This window comes from Typopeltis vanoorti, chromosome 9 (genome assembly GCF_054136105.1).
Source record: "Typopeltis vanoorti isolate ZY-2024b chromosome 9, IOZ_Tvanoo_1.0, whole genome shotgun sequence".
In the NCBI taxonomy this organism is placed as follows: Eukaryota; Metazoa; Arthropoda; class Arachnida; order Uropygi; family Thelyphonidae; genus Typopeltis; species Typopeltis vanoorti.
In genome coordinates, this window is record NC_143557.1 from 119,564,978 (window position 1) to 119,582,013 (window position 17,036).

A 17,036-nucleotide genomic window follows, 5' to 3' on the forward strand; every position below is an offset into this window, starting at 1 on the left:
TTTGCTAGAATAGCGGTTGATTGGCGCCAATCCTTGACCGATGAGGTTAGCTGTGATCTCATCAGTTGTGATGCCCTCAGCCATTGCTTTTAGAACCACTTTTAAGTTCTTCTCGTTTGCTAGCGCAGTGTGGAAGGGCAATTTAGAGTTGTCCAGCATTTTCGTCATCATGCGATAATCTGTGACAGTTATAGGATGAATCTTTACACCCTCTTCATTATTTCTTGCCCAAGAGAAATTGATATTTTGTTCGCCTAGGGATCTTGAGACTGAGGTCCACCATTTATCTTTATCTCGAAGGATAACTGGAGGGACCTTTTCTTTTCTATCTTGGGTGACCTGATTTTCGTGAGTTGTTACATCATCTTCCGATGTTCTGCGTCTTTTATTAGACTGTTCCTCCTGTGAACAATCGAACTGTCGGAGAGTTTTTGTAGGTGGACATCGAAAAGGACATTGCACAGACAGGTGCAATGTCCTCTTCGATGTCCAAATCATCGTCTTCGGTGTCATTTACTTGAGTGAAGAGATTCAAGCAACCAGGATAATCCGTTTCAAATTTCTTTAGAATGAATTTGAGAATGTCAAGTGACATATCTTTGTTTAAATGTTGAATGGCGTCCTTGATATCTTTTACATTCTCCACCCTTGTGTAGAATGAAGGAATATTCCGATGTCTTATTCCTGACGACCTAGGAGTGTCTATTGACAAATCTCTTAGACTCACGCAAGAGTCTACCAGCTAAGTAATGTGTAATCAAAAAAATAGTCAAAAGGAAGAAAGCTTACCTCTAAATATATCATTCGGAAGTCCCAACAATATCACACTAATCAAAAAACGTGAGCAGCTAATTCGTAATCATACTTCTCACTCTTCCATCTGCATCAATCACCCTTCACTCCTTTTTTTTTTTTTTTTTTGTCCCATTTCCCTTCGTATATACTTAGGAAAAAAACAAAACAAAAAAACACGGTTCTTACAATCTCAAACTTCGCAATCCTCTTCGAAACCACTTCTTTTGACAAATTTCTAGGGATGGCCTCTAGTTCTTACTCCTTCCTTATTTTCCAATTTATAACACATTTTGTTGTGTAATATAATTTATTAGTATGCTGGCTATAAATTTATGTCCATATTTTGCTGTAGTCATATATACAGGTAAAAATATAGTTCGTCCTTGGCTTTTGGATATCAGTATACCTCTCAAGAGCTTAAACGTCTCAGTCATATCAACCAATGATTGTCTTTTCTCAGGATAATTGGAATGCTCAAATTTCTGGTTATTTTACATATTCTATATTAAATACGCTAGCATACATATATACTTGGGTACAGTAGCGCACTCAGGATTTAATCTTGAAGGGTGGGGGGAGTTGAGTAGACGATTTGAGAATACACACTACGCATCGCATACGATCTATGACTGAGCATCTGTAATGATCGCTAATTCATAAGTTGTATAGAAATAGAAGACACAACACAACATAAATTTAAAAAAATGAATTTTAATTAGGAGAAGATTTTTGGAAATTTTTCTAGTGTTTTTTTTTCTTTTTCTTTGGGGGCCAGGGCATCCTCCCTCTGGGTGCGCCACTGCTTGGGTATTTACTTAGTCTAAGTAAATCTGCAGATTTACTTAGACTATCTGCATTTTATCTGTATTTATCTGCAGTTAATTTCAATTTGAACTGCAAATCGGCTACATCGGAAATAATGTATATGCATATTTGTTTGGTGTTATCCAACATGTTTTGGCTCTCCGAATATTTCTCACTCTTCTAACGATTGAAACAACAGGAGAATTCGATTTAAAAAAAAAAGCCGGAGAAAAATTCGATTAAGGAATTATTTGAAGTCGACAATAAGACAAGTGGTTGTTGTTATAAAAAAAGGTTCAGATAGGGCATTCAAACATTAAATAGATAAACATTAAATAGATAAAGATCCCGCTTCCATAATTCTACAGACATTACTTCCTGATCAGAATCGTCTCCAAGTATGCTTTAAATTAAAAATGCGAAAAAAGTGAAATCCCTTATAAACGAATGGAATTATGACTAGTATGATTTTCATTTTCTGATTATGAATATTTTACAACATATCAGAGCAAATGATAACAGAATTGTCTTAGGCATTGCACTCTAATCAGTCTCCGATGCCTGCTGTGTACTTCGTCCATAAAAGGCTGCATAAAATGAATTTTTCTTCTTCTTTTCGAAGAAGAAGAAAAATAGCATAAAAAAAAACATAGAAAAAAAACATATCCTCCAAGACTTGTAGCTATTAGCTACAAGTCTTGGAGGATATGTTTTTAACTCTCTCTCTCTCTCTCTCTCTCTTTGGCAAGCTTTGTTACACTCGTTTTATTCAAGTTTTTAGAGGTCCTTTTGTAGGTCCCATTCGGCTTCTGCTAATCTTCAGTCATCTTAAAACTTAAATTGCATTCTCAGGTATACTATAAATTCGTTTGAAGAAATGGTGGAGTAAATCGGATCTGTAGTTTGAATTTTCGTATTGCTAAAAGCCAGGGGCGGAGAATCAGAGTACACACACACACAAAGAAGGCTTACTAAATTTCACAAAATTAACAACACCCTACATTTTGAAAATAATATCTTTAATATCTCACAGCTATGATGATACGTCATAGTTTAATACAATTCTGAAAATTAAATTTATGAGGGATATACCCCCCCCCCCCCTACTCTAGGACTTCCAATGAAATATGCCTGACTGAAATCGTTCATTCTTTGGAACAATTATTTCAAGACCGGATGTCATGGAATCTTGACTAGCCCCGAGCAATTTAAAGCAGTGCTGCAAGAATAAAAAACAAGCAGATAAGTGACTATCTCATTGAATCTCACCCATCTCAGTTTCAGCTGGAAACGCATAAAAATGGGCAAGGGGAGGGAGGCTAGTGGTGAAATGGGTTCTTAAAATTTTAGAACCCCTCCCCCACTCATCAAAATAAATAAATAAATAAATAAAATAATAATTAAAAAATAAATAAAAATAAATAAATGGTTTATTAAATTTTACAGAGAATTTAATTTCACAGTTACTAAAAAAATACACTTTTGAATTTATAAATGATTGCTTGGTATTAAATGACGATATATGCACTAAATAAAACATTTACATTCCCCTCCAATCCCTAAGCCTGGATTCTATATCTATAACTAAATAAAACTTTTGCTTCATAAATTAAAATAGATATAATCATCCTATATATATATATATATCATATCTTGAAGCAAGAAGATGCCTTTTTGCCCATCCTTCTTAATTTAGCATTAGAAAAATGTATTTGAGAAATTGTAAAAGATAACATAAACAGAACAGTAATATTAGGATATGCAGATGATATATGCCTTTTTGGAGAAAATGATGAAGACATTAAAACAACATTTAGAAAATTAAAAAATGATGCTGAAAAACTAGCATTACAAATCACAGGCTAAAACTGAATATTTGAATATATGCTGAAATCACAATCAAGGGGTAAATGACCAGTTTACCATTGATAACCTGAAATTAAAATGTCCCGCTTCCTTCAAATATCTTGGAAAATTGATTAATCAAGGTAATAAAATTAGTACAGAAATAAAAGCTAGAATAAATACCTCAAATAGATCTTATCATTCACTACATAATTTATTATCATCCAAAATTCTATCAAGCAGAGTTAAAACAGAAATATACAGAAAATATAGAAATTTCTCTTCTTGGGTTGACTGTCGCATCCAGTTTATCCTGGCACAAACATATTACTTACTTAGTCTCCTTAGTGTCTAAAAAGCTTGGTATTCTTTTCTGTTCTAAGCATTACTTTCTCTCAACTCCTGACACTCTGTCTCAGATCCATCCAACTTTGGAGTACTGTTCCCACATTTGGGGGTGAAGCATCCAAGACCTCTCGAATAATTCTTGATGATATTCAGAACAGGCCAATCTGCTTAATATATGACTCTTCCCTCAGAGACTTTCTTCAGTCACTTTATCATAGATGCTTTGTTTCAGTGTTAAACCTTTTCTATAAGTACTTTCATGGGCATTCCTCCTCTGAATTGGTTGCCACCATTCCTCCACTTTCTTCTAACCATAAAAGAACTAGAGCAGCCACTGGCCAACACCAATACGCTGTCCAGCTTTGAACACACCAAACTAACTTTGCATCAGCTTCCTTCATTCCATCCACCTCTAATTCTTTGGAACAATCTCCCCATACTATTTTTCCCATTGAGTATAACCTCCTACTCTTTAAGAAACATATCAACAGGCTACATTTTTTCCTTAATCACTTGCCCACACATGGCATTATAGTGTTATAGGTCTTGTGACCTTTCATGTGCTGGGTCAATGTAAAAAAAAACCAAAAAACAAGACAATCATTAAACCTATTGATCATTAAACTTGGAGCATAAGAGACCAAGATGCAAAAGCATTGCAGAACTTTGAAAATAAAATTCTTAGGAAAGTCTAAGGACCTGTAAGAGATAACACAACAGGTGAATGGAGAAGATGACAATCAAGAACTATATAAACTCCAGGGGCGAATGCTGGTCTTGAAATTCACGCTTGCTCTTGTTATCATTCCGGGAGTGAGAGGTGTGATTGAAGTCTAATTAGCGGAATAATGAATTGCTGACCATTTAAAACTATATATTTAGAAATTTATGTACATTTAATCATACAAATACAACATTTATTTTACAAATGATATTCTATCTTTTTCAATTTAGCTACTTGAATACAAATTCTACCCTACGGTTCTTCTTTACATGTCGGTTCTTCTCAATAACATCGTCATAAAAAGTTAATTATAACTTAATTTTCCCTAGCAACACACCCACTTGCAAAGGCTTGAAGCTCACTGACTAGAGCTACATTAATTGCGTATGACGACGTGAAATGGCTATGTGCACGCATGAAATCACAGTGCTGAAGCGATGACCTGGATGCTCCCACAACCGAGCAAGCCAAGGTAGCTTGACTAGCGTCGGCCTTCGATACACAACGCAAAGCTCAATTATTGCCGCGCAAGCTTAAAACGTCTTCTGTCTACAAAAATAAAAGCCTAAATGGAATGCTTATAAATGCATGCATTTATTAACAAATAAATATTACTTCTTTCTCAATTAATGAGCTTGCGCAGCAAGCATGGAGAATTCGCCCCTGAACTCTATAGATCCCCACTTCTAGTTGATGAGATTAAAACATGCAGCTTGGAAATGTGAAAAGAATGGCTAAACAAGCATTCAAGATGAAGTCTGATGGAAAGTGATCCAGAGGTAGACTGTGGATGCATTAGGAGAATAATATCCAAAAAGACTTAGCTGAGATGGGAATCCAGGACTGGAATGTAAGAGCTCAAGACAAAAAGGAATGGAAGAAGTGGGTACATGAAGCAAAAAACCTTAGAGGTTCAGATAGCTGAAGAAAAATGAGGAAGTATATCATATCTTAAATTTTTTTTCTTCTTTTATAAATGATATTTTCTTTTTCTTATTTGTTTTAAACCAATAACAATAAATTATTAAAAACATCATTAATTTTGTACAAAATCTTTAACATGTAAATTTTAATCAAGTCTTTTGAAATTGTTATCATTTTTATAGAATAATCACAGTTATTAATAAAATTTTCTATTGCCTGCTGGCTGTTCAGGGATAATCCCTAGTTCTTGGTACAACAGTCAAGTACTGAAGAATTTCATCTATATCAATCTTAAATGTGACTATTAGATCTCCCCCTTTTCTGCCTACCAACCAACTTCTGCAATCCAAAAATTTGTGATATGTTCTCATGAGTACATTGGATAGATTTGCCACCATCTTGGTCATTTGCCTTTGGATACTCTCCTTTTTTCCACATCCCCAAGAAACTCAGGTGACCAGATCTATGCACGTTAGTCCAGATGAGGCTGTAGCAAATTCTTATAAAGAGAGAGATAATAACCTCTTTGTCTTTACTTGTCAGTATATTCTTTAATAACCAAGTAATCCTAAGAGCTATCTTGTCCACCCTTGCAATTTGATCTCTGAACTTCAATTCACAGACAGCCAGAATCCCCAAATTTCTAACTTCATCAATTTCCTACAGTCCAATTCCATTAGTATAATACACAGCTGGTAATTCTCCATCCCAAAGTGCATAGCTTTACACTTTGCCACATTAAACTAACAGTAATCCTCCCTTGTGCATAGCATCGGTCTATTTAAATTAACCTGCAAGAACTCTACTTCATCTTTAACTATTAATAGTTCTCCCCCAGTTTTCATCATCCAAACAACTGAATATCTCTCCTCAGATCATTTCCTATATCATTAGCATACTGGACTCTGCTCCTTCATAAACTACTCTCTGATGTCTGTCCATTAGCCATTCTTCTATCCATGTTACCACCTTCATTGCTAAACAGATTAAAAAAAAAAAAAAAAAAAAAAAATATATATATATATATATATATACAGGGTGTTCGGGATAAATTTGACAATTTCGTAAGGAAAAAGAAAATATCTATTAAATTTAATGAATTGACAAAAAAACATTACAGGCAGAGTTAATTACAATACTATCAACAAGATTTACTCAAAATAACCACCATTAGCATCGATCACAGCTTCAATTCTGCTTCGGAACCTCGAACAAGCTGATGCTACAGTCTCCCTGGGAAGGGCCGCAAAAACTGTTTTAATTTTATCCATTAACTGGGCTTTTGTATTACTGGAAGTGCGATTGGTGTCTTTTTCAACTGCGCCCCATACAAAATAATCCATGGGGTTAAGGTCTGGGGAGTTTGGAGGCCAAACATTTGGACTGGTGAAGTCGTAGAAATTTTCAGACAACCATTTTTGACTTTTCCCAGAGGTGTGGCAAGGGGCCGAATCCTGCTGCCATACATACGGCCTACCATTGGCTACCCTTGTCATCCAGGGCTTGACTACAGTTAGCAACTCCACGAACAAAGCCCGAATTCCAATGCCAGGGTTCTTCAACACCTGTTCCTGCAAATTTGCGAGGAATTCTGCTGTACGAACGCAATCAGATCGTCTGCTAGGGATCTTTCTTCTTGCTACATCCTCGTAGTCACCATTGCAAGTCTCTAGTTCATGCCTGATTGTTTTTACTGTATTCAGGGAGCATTGGGCAGCAGTCGTAATATCCTTATTTTGATGGCGGGCACGAATCATCATGATACAAGTTATTCTCTTCCATGATTCAGGTGGGTTCCAGCTATCCATCCTTTCTGACATCTTGTATATGAATGAAGAAGGGTCCAAACTTTTAAATGAAGAGAAGTGTGTGTTAATACATGTAACTTACGGAAAAATATAATTAATTATAAATATGTCAAATTTATCCCGAACACCCTGTATATAATTAACACTACCACTGGTGTAACTCATTTCACTTATCACTCTCCAAGCAAAAACAGTTTCTGTGTTTTTGCTAATCATAACTTACACCACCTCCAGGATGTATCCCCTCCCTCTTGTCATATACTGAAAAATTTCTTCTGCATCAATCCTATAAAACCCTCCTTAATAACTTAGATGTTTTTATCATACCCCCCCCCTTTTTCTGCCTATGAGCTAAGCTTTGTAATCTTCAGTCTGTCCTCACAAGAGCCACTTCAAAGCCAGTCATCCTATTTGGTCACTTCCTCTGACTTCTCTCCATCATTTCTGCATCCCCAAGAAAACTAAGTGACGACATCAAAGTCTTATAAAGAGTGATGATAACAACTTCCTCATTCTTAAGGATCATCCCTTAGGTGATCCTTAAACAATTTTGTAACACTTTTACAATATGCACATTAAATTTCAGTTCCCTGTTCACTCTCACTCTGAAATCTCCAATTTCCTACAGTCCAATTTCATTTGGACTGTAGGACTGAAATTTCCTACAGTCCAATTTCATCAATGTAATAGACAGCTTGTTATCTTTTCATTCCATGTATTAGTCTCGTTAAACTTTTAACCATTATCTTTTGTCCATAATGTTATTCTATTTATATCATCCCATAGGATACCTATATCATCTTTATTAACTATTGCATTTCCCAACTTTGTGGCATCAGGAGAATACAAGGGAGGCCACCTGCCCTCCCTTGTATTCTCCTTTACTATATACTATCTTTTGATGTCTAGCTGTCAAGCAGTATCATGGTAGAGATATTTCTTTTCTCTAACCAGTTGTAACTTTTTTATAGAAAGTTAGTAAATTATTAAAGCAAGACCCCTTCATAAAACCCTGCTTCTCCTCAGAGTGTCATATTCTAATTTGCCCATTCCTAAATTCTGATCTTAACCAACTTTTCCAATACCTTCACTACCACACTTGAAATACTGATCAAGCTATAATTTGCTACCTATCTTAGAGTCTCCGTTTTGTAATGGAACTCTTTTGTCCCCTTTCCACTCCTTTGAGAACTTGACAGAGTTGAGACTTAAACGCCTAGTCAGAGGAACAACTAATTCTCTTGCACCTTACCCTTTCATAACACAGACTGATATCCTATTAAATTCCATGACAGTATATGCTGAAATTTTGTAATATCCTAAGCACATCCAGTTCATTTTCTATTCTCACATCAGTCTATATCACACATCTGTCACTGCAGTATCTTCACTTGAATAATACAGCCTTACAAAGTGATTACTCAGTAATTGAATTATTCTTTCTGCTTCTGTCCCTTCCTTACCATTAGCATTCATTAATATTATCTTGCCATAATTCTTCTTCCTTTTATTCACCACATGGCAAAAGAACTCTAGGATTTTCTTATACCTATTCAGGTAATTTCCTCTCACATTCTAATTTTTCATTCTTTAATATACTGGTCAGCTTTCTTGCCTGTACTGTGTACTGCTTGTGTGGTTGGTGATTACTTTTTCTCTTTTTCCTTCAACAAAATTTATTTTTTTAGCTCTTTCTTAATGATTTTACTCTTCATTTAGCTCTGCCCACTTTATCCTCCTGATCCTGGGTATGCAGTCCTCTCAAAACATCCCTTGACCTTTTTCCATGTACTACTAACATTCTTCCCTTGCAGTTTCTTATACATAGCACTGTCTCCTAAGTTTATCATAATCGTCTCTGCTTATGATTACGATATGTATCCCTTTTTGGCTGAAAATTCTACAGTCAGCCACCTCTCAAGTCAACACTATATGATCACTTTCCAAAGTGGCTGTCTTAGTTATGGGCAGATCTGATGTTGTGATCAGATTCAGCACACTGTCAAACTCTGGTCCCTTCTATCACATGCTGTTTGAGGTAATTATCTCTTAGTAGATGCTTAAATCCTTATTTCTTCAACCCATGTCTCCTTTCCTCTTTCCAGTGTAGCTCAAGTCTTGCAAAATAATTACTTGTCCTACACTCAGACCTAACTTTTCTGATGCATACCTTCTACATCTTCCTTTGCAACCAACTGTATATTTTTTTCCCACCAAATAACCTCAGATACACTGCTTCCAATATCTTTGTCTTCCTGCAGAATTTCTATCCTTGTTGTTTGCATTTCTCATACTGTCATCATCAGTGGTGGACTGGGTCTAAAAATATTGGTTGCCAGGAGACAAGGAGGACCCACCCAAAACTATAAAGCTGTCATTTAATTTTTATAAGAAATCAATAAAATTTTCAAAAAATACATAAGTGGAAAAAAGGTGCAATTAAAATTTTTGCGAAATAAATATATATTTTTTAGTAATTAGTATACATATATTGTACATGTTACTGGCAGCATACGATAGATACTAAATGTAAATACAGATTGTTATAATTGAATTTATAAATTTTTTTTTAAATTTTAAATAAATGGTGGATATTTTTAAATAGTTTAATTGTGCTGAACATTTTACACATTAACAGGTAGTTCAAAAGCATATTTCATGCAGTCCACTATATTAAGAGCAATCGTCTGAATTCAATAGATGATTGTGATCTGTCAATAATTGCTTCTGCATCCAATTCATCTAACAATTACTTTTCAATGAATAGCAACATGTAGGATTCCAAATTCTCCTCAGACAGTGAATTTCTTAGCCTCGTCTTTATGATCTTTAGCTTTGAAAATGTCCACTCACATTGGACTTGAGTAGCTAATAGTGTGCAGATGACTTTATAAAGTTCATAAAAGTTATCATATGCCTTGTCATGAAGTCTGTTGGATGCCAGAATTTTTAGTACACATGATGGGCAAGTGCTACAAATTTTACAGTTGTTGCAACTGGAATCCATATTCTCACCATCATTAAGCAATAGCTTTAATACATCAAAGTTCGAAGCAAAGAAAACAATTCCAATATTACTTGATCTTTGCGGATTTGTGAAGACAGCTTAATAATACCTTCCAATGATTCATCATCAAGGCCATTCTCTGCAATAGTTTTAAACTTAGCTGGGTCCAAGTAGGATAAATCTTTATACAACTTTTTGTGTTGTACAAAGTGTGAATCTAGTGACTGGACAATGTGGTCCATTATTAGGTTAAACACATTTACTCAAAAATCAGCTAGAGAATCTGAGGAATTTCCTTCATCATCTATAAGCTCATCTGTCATTCTTTTCTTCTTCTTCTTCCTCTGCCTCTTAACTGGCAATGCTGTTTCCAAAGAATCAATTTCTAATTTTTTATTTTCATCCATATTCAATGTGAAATCTTGTCATTATATTTATTTACAAATTCCAATGCCTTGCTGTGAACGTTATCAAATGTTCTTTTCTGTTCCTTCAACTTTGTTGTAGCTGCTCTATTAAACTCCATGCAGTAAGCATATCCAAACGACTTGTCTGTAAATAACTTGATAATGGAGCTGTAGTTTCAAATATATTTTGGTACCGTCGGAATCGAACGCGTAACGGTGGAAGACAAAACGAAGCTAAGTTACTGTATTTAGTTATATTTCATTTTATGTAATTATATTTAGTACTTAAATGTTCTGATGTTTGTACTTTTTTTTCCTCTTATTTATTAATTGAATAATTAAAGATTACGCTACTCGGCAGTAAGGAATGATGGTGGATTCAGCAGCAGCAGTCGCAAGTGGCGTAATGCCAAGTCCTCTGCCATTTAAGAACTCAATTATTAGCAATATCATAAGGGACTTTGTGGCATGCAGTACTTGCGGCATGTATGCGTCTTGGGAATTACATATGTGGCTTGTTAAAGAGAGTGGAGAGCGTATGTGCGCAAAATGCAGGCAGTTGGAGGAAATAAGTACATTAGATATATCGATATCCGACTTTGTTGCTCCAGGAACGGGGAATGAATGTAGGAAGACAAGTAGTGTGATAGGAGAGAATGAGAAAATAATAGTTGATAGTGTGGAAGGTGTGAGTGACTGTGAAAGTTTAGGAGATGGTTTTGTTTGGGAGAGTGAATTTAGATTAAGAGTGACTGACCTGCAGAGGGAGATAGATGAGTTGAAAGAGGAGGTGGAATGTCTTGTGAATGAGAGCAGAAGTATGAAAGATAAGATTAGGAGAATGGAAGAGATAAATGCAAGGCAAATCAGAGTAGGAGAGAGAGAGAATTTAGGGAGTATGAGTGAGAGGTATGGGGGTGCTAGAAGAGGAGAGAATGGAAACAGTAGAAGAGAGGGAATGAGAGAGAGATATGGGAATGCTAGCAGACGAGAGGATGGAAACAGTAGGAGAGACGGAATGAGAGAGAGAGATATGGAAGTGCTAGAAGACGAGAGGATGGAAACAGTAGTAGGAGAGACAATCAGAGAGGGATATGGAAGTGCTAGAAGTGGAGAAAATGGAAACAGTAGGAGAGAGGGAATGAGAGAGATGTATGGGAGTGCTAGAAGAGGAGAGAATGGAAACAGTAGAAGAGAGAGGTATGGGAATGAAAGAAGAGGAGAGAATGGAAACAATAGGAGCGAGGGAATGGTAAGAGGTATAATGTATGGCGACTCAATGATCCGTGGTGTTCAAGATAGGATGTGTGAGGAGTGTTTGCCAGGAGGAACAATAGAAAGGGTGGCTATGGCAATTAAGAGAGGTGAAAGGGTGGATGAGATGATTGTGATGGTAGGAACGAATGACTTGAGTGGTAATGTAAGTCGGGCAGCGAGAGATATGAGATTTTTGCTTGAGACTGTACAGAAGAAGACAGAGAGAGGAAAAATAGTGTGCGTGTTGCCTAGGTATGATAATGATGAGTTGAGCAGAAGAGCGGTGATATTGAATGGCATAATAGCGAGAATGTGTGACAAGAGAGGACTGGTATATGTGGATGCTTGGAGTGTGTTTGAGGAAAGAGAGGAATTGTATGCAAGAGACCGTTTACATTTGAATGAGGAAGGATGTAGGCATCTGGAGAGATTGCTGTTCTGAACGAGTCAGTGTGTCCCAGGGAGGATGATAGCAGGGGTGGCCTCTTGTGGGAATGGATACTTGGGAGAAGGGAGACAATGTCAGGTAACACTGAGCCCAGTGGAGTCTAGAAGGGATAATGCTGGGTATAGAAACAATGGCATTTATATGCTTTATACTAATGCCAGGAGTATCCGGAATAAGGGAGAGGAATTGGTGGCGCAGATAGCATCAGCCTGGCCAAAAATTATTGCGATCACTGAGACGTGGTTGACAGAAGGGGATATAACAACAGGAATAGAAACAGGAATAGAAGTCACTCGGTATAGCATTTTTCGTCAGGATAGGAGGGGAAAGCGTGGTGGTGGGGTTCTGCTTATGATAAGTGATGACCTATGTCCTCTAAGAGTGGAGAATTTGGAAGGAAGTGAGACAAATGATTTTGAGAGCATATGGTGTGAGGTAGAGGTAGGCAAGACAGGATATTTAGTGGGGTGTTGCTACAGACCCAGGAGCACAGAGGATGGGGACCAGGAGATGTTTAGACAGCTAAGTTTGGCAAGTGCAAGAAGAATGATTGTTATGGGAGATTTTAACTTCAGTAGTATAAATTGGAGAGAGGAAGATGCATGTAGCAATAGGGGAATGGAATTTCTAGAATTCTTGAGGGACAAATGTCTTAGGCAACATGTAACAGAGGGAACAAGAGGTTCAAAAGTTTTGGATTTGGTTATAGCATCAGAAGAGTTGATAATAACTGAGTTGACATCTCTCCCACCAGTTGGAGAGAGTGACCATATGGTGTTGACTTGGAAAATGAATAGACATGCAGGAGTATCAAAGAGACGGGAACTTATGTGGAATTATAAGGCAGGTGATTATTATAGTCTTAGACGTCAACTTCGGGAAGTTTCATGGAGGGAGGAATTGGAAGGCCGGGATATCACTAGTGCGTGGGAAATTGTGAAAGAATATTTGTTATCAGCAATGGTAAGTTGTATACCACGAGTGAAGAAGAGGACGCAATTTGGAGTAAAGTGGATGACAAACAATATTAAACAGAAATTGCATGCGAAAAAGAGGCTATGGAAGAGATATAAGGAGACAGGTGAAGAGATGCATGAGGAATATAAGACACAGGCCAGAAGAGTGACTAGTGTGGTAAGGAAAGCAAAACTGGAATATGAGAGGAGATTGGCCCTAAGATCCAAAGAAAATCCTAGGGAATTTTTTAGCTATGTGGCCAGTAGGAGGAGAAATGACTGTGGAAGAATGATATTGTGGGATAAAAATGGGAATAGAGTGACTGATGCAGAGGACATAGTGGAATTGTTCAATGAACACTTTATTGGAGTATTTCATCCTAGAGGAGTCAGTTTTAATGCTAGAGGGATAGGACTGGTTCGAGGTCTGGAGGTACAGGAGGAGAGTGTGTTTCATATACTGAGTACTCTGGATGTCAGTAAAGCTGTGGGACTGGATGGTATTTCACCACGAGTTTTGAGAGAATGTGCTAGGGAATTGACAGTGCCTTTAACGTGGCTTTTCAATGAAAGTCTGGCTTTGGCAAAGGTGCCCAGGGAATGGAAGGAAGGTAAGATAGTGCCATTGCATAAGGGTGGTAACAGACTGGAAGTGTCTAATTATAGGCCAGTCTGTGTGTCATCAGTAGTTGTTAAGATCTTGGAGAAAGTAGTGAGGGACCGTATACAGCATTGGGCAGATGATGGTAATGTTATCTGTGAGAATCAACATGGATTTGTGAAAGGACGCTCTTGTTTTAGCAATATGCTAGCCTTTTATAATAAAGTTACAAGAACATTAGATGAGGGAAAGGCATATACTGCAATTTTCTTAGACTTGGCAAAGGCATTTGACAGGGTGCCACATGATAAGCTGATATTTAAGTTGCAGCACATGGGTCTGGATGTCAGATTGGTCAACTGGATTCAGAATTGGCTGTCTAATAGGTATCAGAGAGTTGTGTATGGTGGAGCAGTTTCCAGGAGGCAGAGGGTTACAAGTGGGGTCCCACAGGGCTCAGTACTAGGACCTATATTGTTTAACCTTTATATCAATGACATAGCCAGTGGATTGCAGGGGGATATTCAGTTGTTTGCGGATGATGCGAAGCTGGGAAGGATTATTAGTAATAGTGCAGATGTGGTAGCCCTGCAAGAGGATTTAAATAAGCTAGATGGATGGGCAAATGAATGGGGCTGTCAGTTTAATGCAGCAAAATGTAAGGTCTTGAGGTTTGGGAAACATCGATGGGATGCTGCATACTCTATGGGAGGAGTTATACTGGAGGAAGTAGGGGAGACAAGAGATCTGGGGTTGATGATTGATAGAAACCTGAAGTTTAGGGGACATATTGCAAAGGTGGTGAAGGTAACACAGAGGATTGCTGCTATTATGAGAAGGACACTGACCTGCAGAGATAAGAGGGTTATCATTCCGTTGTATAAGTCTCTAATCAGACCACACTTGGACTATTGTTCTCAGATTTGGTCCCCAGGATTTGAAGGGGATAAATTAACTGTGGAAAGGATACAAAGACGGATGACAAAGATGGTTTCAGGACTGTACAAGGATAGTTATGAGGATCGGCTGAGAGAATGTGGACTGCAGAGTTTGGTGGATAGAAGAAGGAGAGGTGATATGATTGAGACTTTTAAACTGTTGAGAGGTGGTTACAGGGTTGACACTGGGGAGTTCTTTCGCTTGGTTGAACAGCGGGAAGGAGTGATGACAAGAGGCCATCCCTGGAAGTTACGAAAGGAAACTGTGAGCAAGAGGGTAAGGAGTAGTTTCTTTGTGTGGAGGGTGGTTGAGCCGTGGAATGCATTGCCTGATGGAGTGGTGGGAGCGAGAACGGTCAGTGAGTTTAAAGAGTGGTATGATAGACTTTGTGTTTCTCGGGGGGGGACCTCCCCTCGATGAGTCTTGACAGACTTTATGTCTTAGGAAGGACCTCCCTCAACGAGTCTTTTGACTCCTTGGAGGCCTGAATAATAATAATATGAATAATAATATACAAATAAGTAAATGCTGTCAATATTGTTTCAAACTTTAGAAGACTTTGAAGTAAAACATTTGCTTCTTGTTTTGTTTTTGCATCAAACTTGTCTGAATCTTGTATCATTGATAAGCATGTCAATAGATTTACAAAAGTACTGACAGTGGCATCATCAAAATGTCCAAAAATAGTTGTTGCTACATTGGATTTTCCTGACCATCACCAATTAGCGTTAATCGTTTTTTTCTTGTCTTAGATGTTTTCCAAAACTTCTATCCATACAGCCATTCTCATGTATATTGTTTTCAAAAAGTTGCTAAATTCTGAAGCAAATTAAAAAAAGAAACTGCAGGCATGCAATATTTTGTTGTTTCAGTTATCACCAAATTCAAGACATGGGCATAGCACCATATATGAACATGTGAATCAGCCACATCAGTAATTTTACTTTGTAAACCATTATACTGGCCATGGCGGCTTGCAGCTCTATCTATCCTATCAGATAAACATTTTTTGGGATCAATTTTAAGATGCTGTAATGTTTCAGTCAATAGATCAAAAAGTCCCTGTCCTGTATCATCATTACTTGGCACAACTGAAAGTAGTCGCTCACAGATAACGCCTTTAGGCACATACCGAATAATAATGCTAAACTGATTGATGGATGAATTATCTTGTGTTGAATCAACTTGAATAGAATTATATTTTTATTGAGAAACTTCACTAATTCTTTCTTTTACCATATTCTCCATAATTTGGATTAACTTGTTAATAGTTGTTTTACTCAAGTATGTAACAAGTCCATCACAGCCTTTACTTTGAGCATTTCCTTGTTGTTCTAATCGTTTGATTTTTTGTTTAGACTTGTTTTGTACATTATGGCAGAAACACGAAGTGCCATAATGGGGTCATATTTTGTCATCAACTGCACTGTAGCTAAAAATTGCCATGATTCAGAACCTCATTATCCAGAGTGTAGGCCGATTCATTTCTGTGACCTCGAAAAGGAATTGCTTGCTTGCCTAACATCTTTATGATGTCTATAATCCTCATGACAATATTCCTCTGCTTCAACACTTCTTCTTTCTTTTTAATTAGTGAAGATGCAAAAAAATTATCTAAGGCACCATCATTAACCACATTGATAAATTTCTGAACATTTCTGACGTGTGTTGTTGATTCGTGTAAAGTCAAACTCCGGCCAATACACCTGTAGTCACTAAAGCCACATACAAAGGGCGATGGATTAGAAGTGTTGGGAGACTCAAACAAGCAGTATGAACAATATAAGCACCTATTTTCTTTGTTATATGTTAGCCATTTTCTTGGGACTGAGTCATTCATAATTTTCCTCTCATACAAACGAGCATCAAATGGCAGATCATCAAGTGGCTGAAATGGATGTCCAGCAAAAAACTGTTTCAGATTTGCTCGTGATGGATACTGGAAGATTCCAGCAGTCGATCTTTCATTTTTTTGTGTAGGTTCATTTATAGGATGTGCTTCAGAAACCAAGTCATCATCATCAACAACCATGGGCTCATTTGTCACAAGTCATTTATATTTATGCCTGAAGTTATATCTGATTCCCTGTAACTAGTTGAAGCTATGTGTTCAGATGTTGCAACTACAGGTAGTAAAGATGGAATAATGCAGCCAGAAGTACTGGGCCTGAGT

At 37.2% G+C, this 17,036-nt stretch overlaps 1 protein-coding gene across 1 annotated transcript in view; it reads right to left on the reverse strand.

Annotated features, from left to right (window-relative positions):
- Positions 1–16,895, reverse strand: part of LOC150103470 (uncharacterized) — a 70,681-nt gene extending 53,786 nt beyond the window's left edge. The window contains exons 1-2 of the mRNA XM_090398484.1: positions 16,307–16,895; positions 15,808–16,047 (exon numbers count right to left, since the gene is read on the reverse strand). Coding sequence (XP_090254610.1) covers positions 15,808–16,047; positions 16,307–16,895 — 829 coding nt within the window. The remainder of the gene's footprint in view (positions 1–15,807; positions 16,048–16,306) is intronic.
- Between the last annotated feature and the right edge of the window lie 141 nt (positions 16,896–17,036).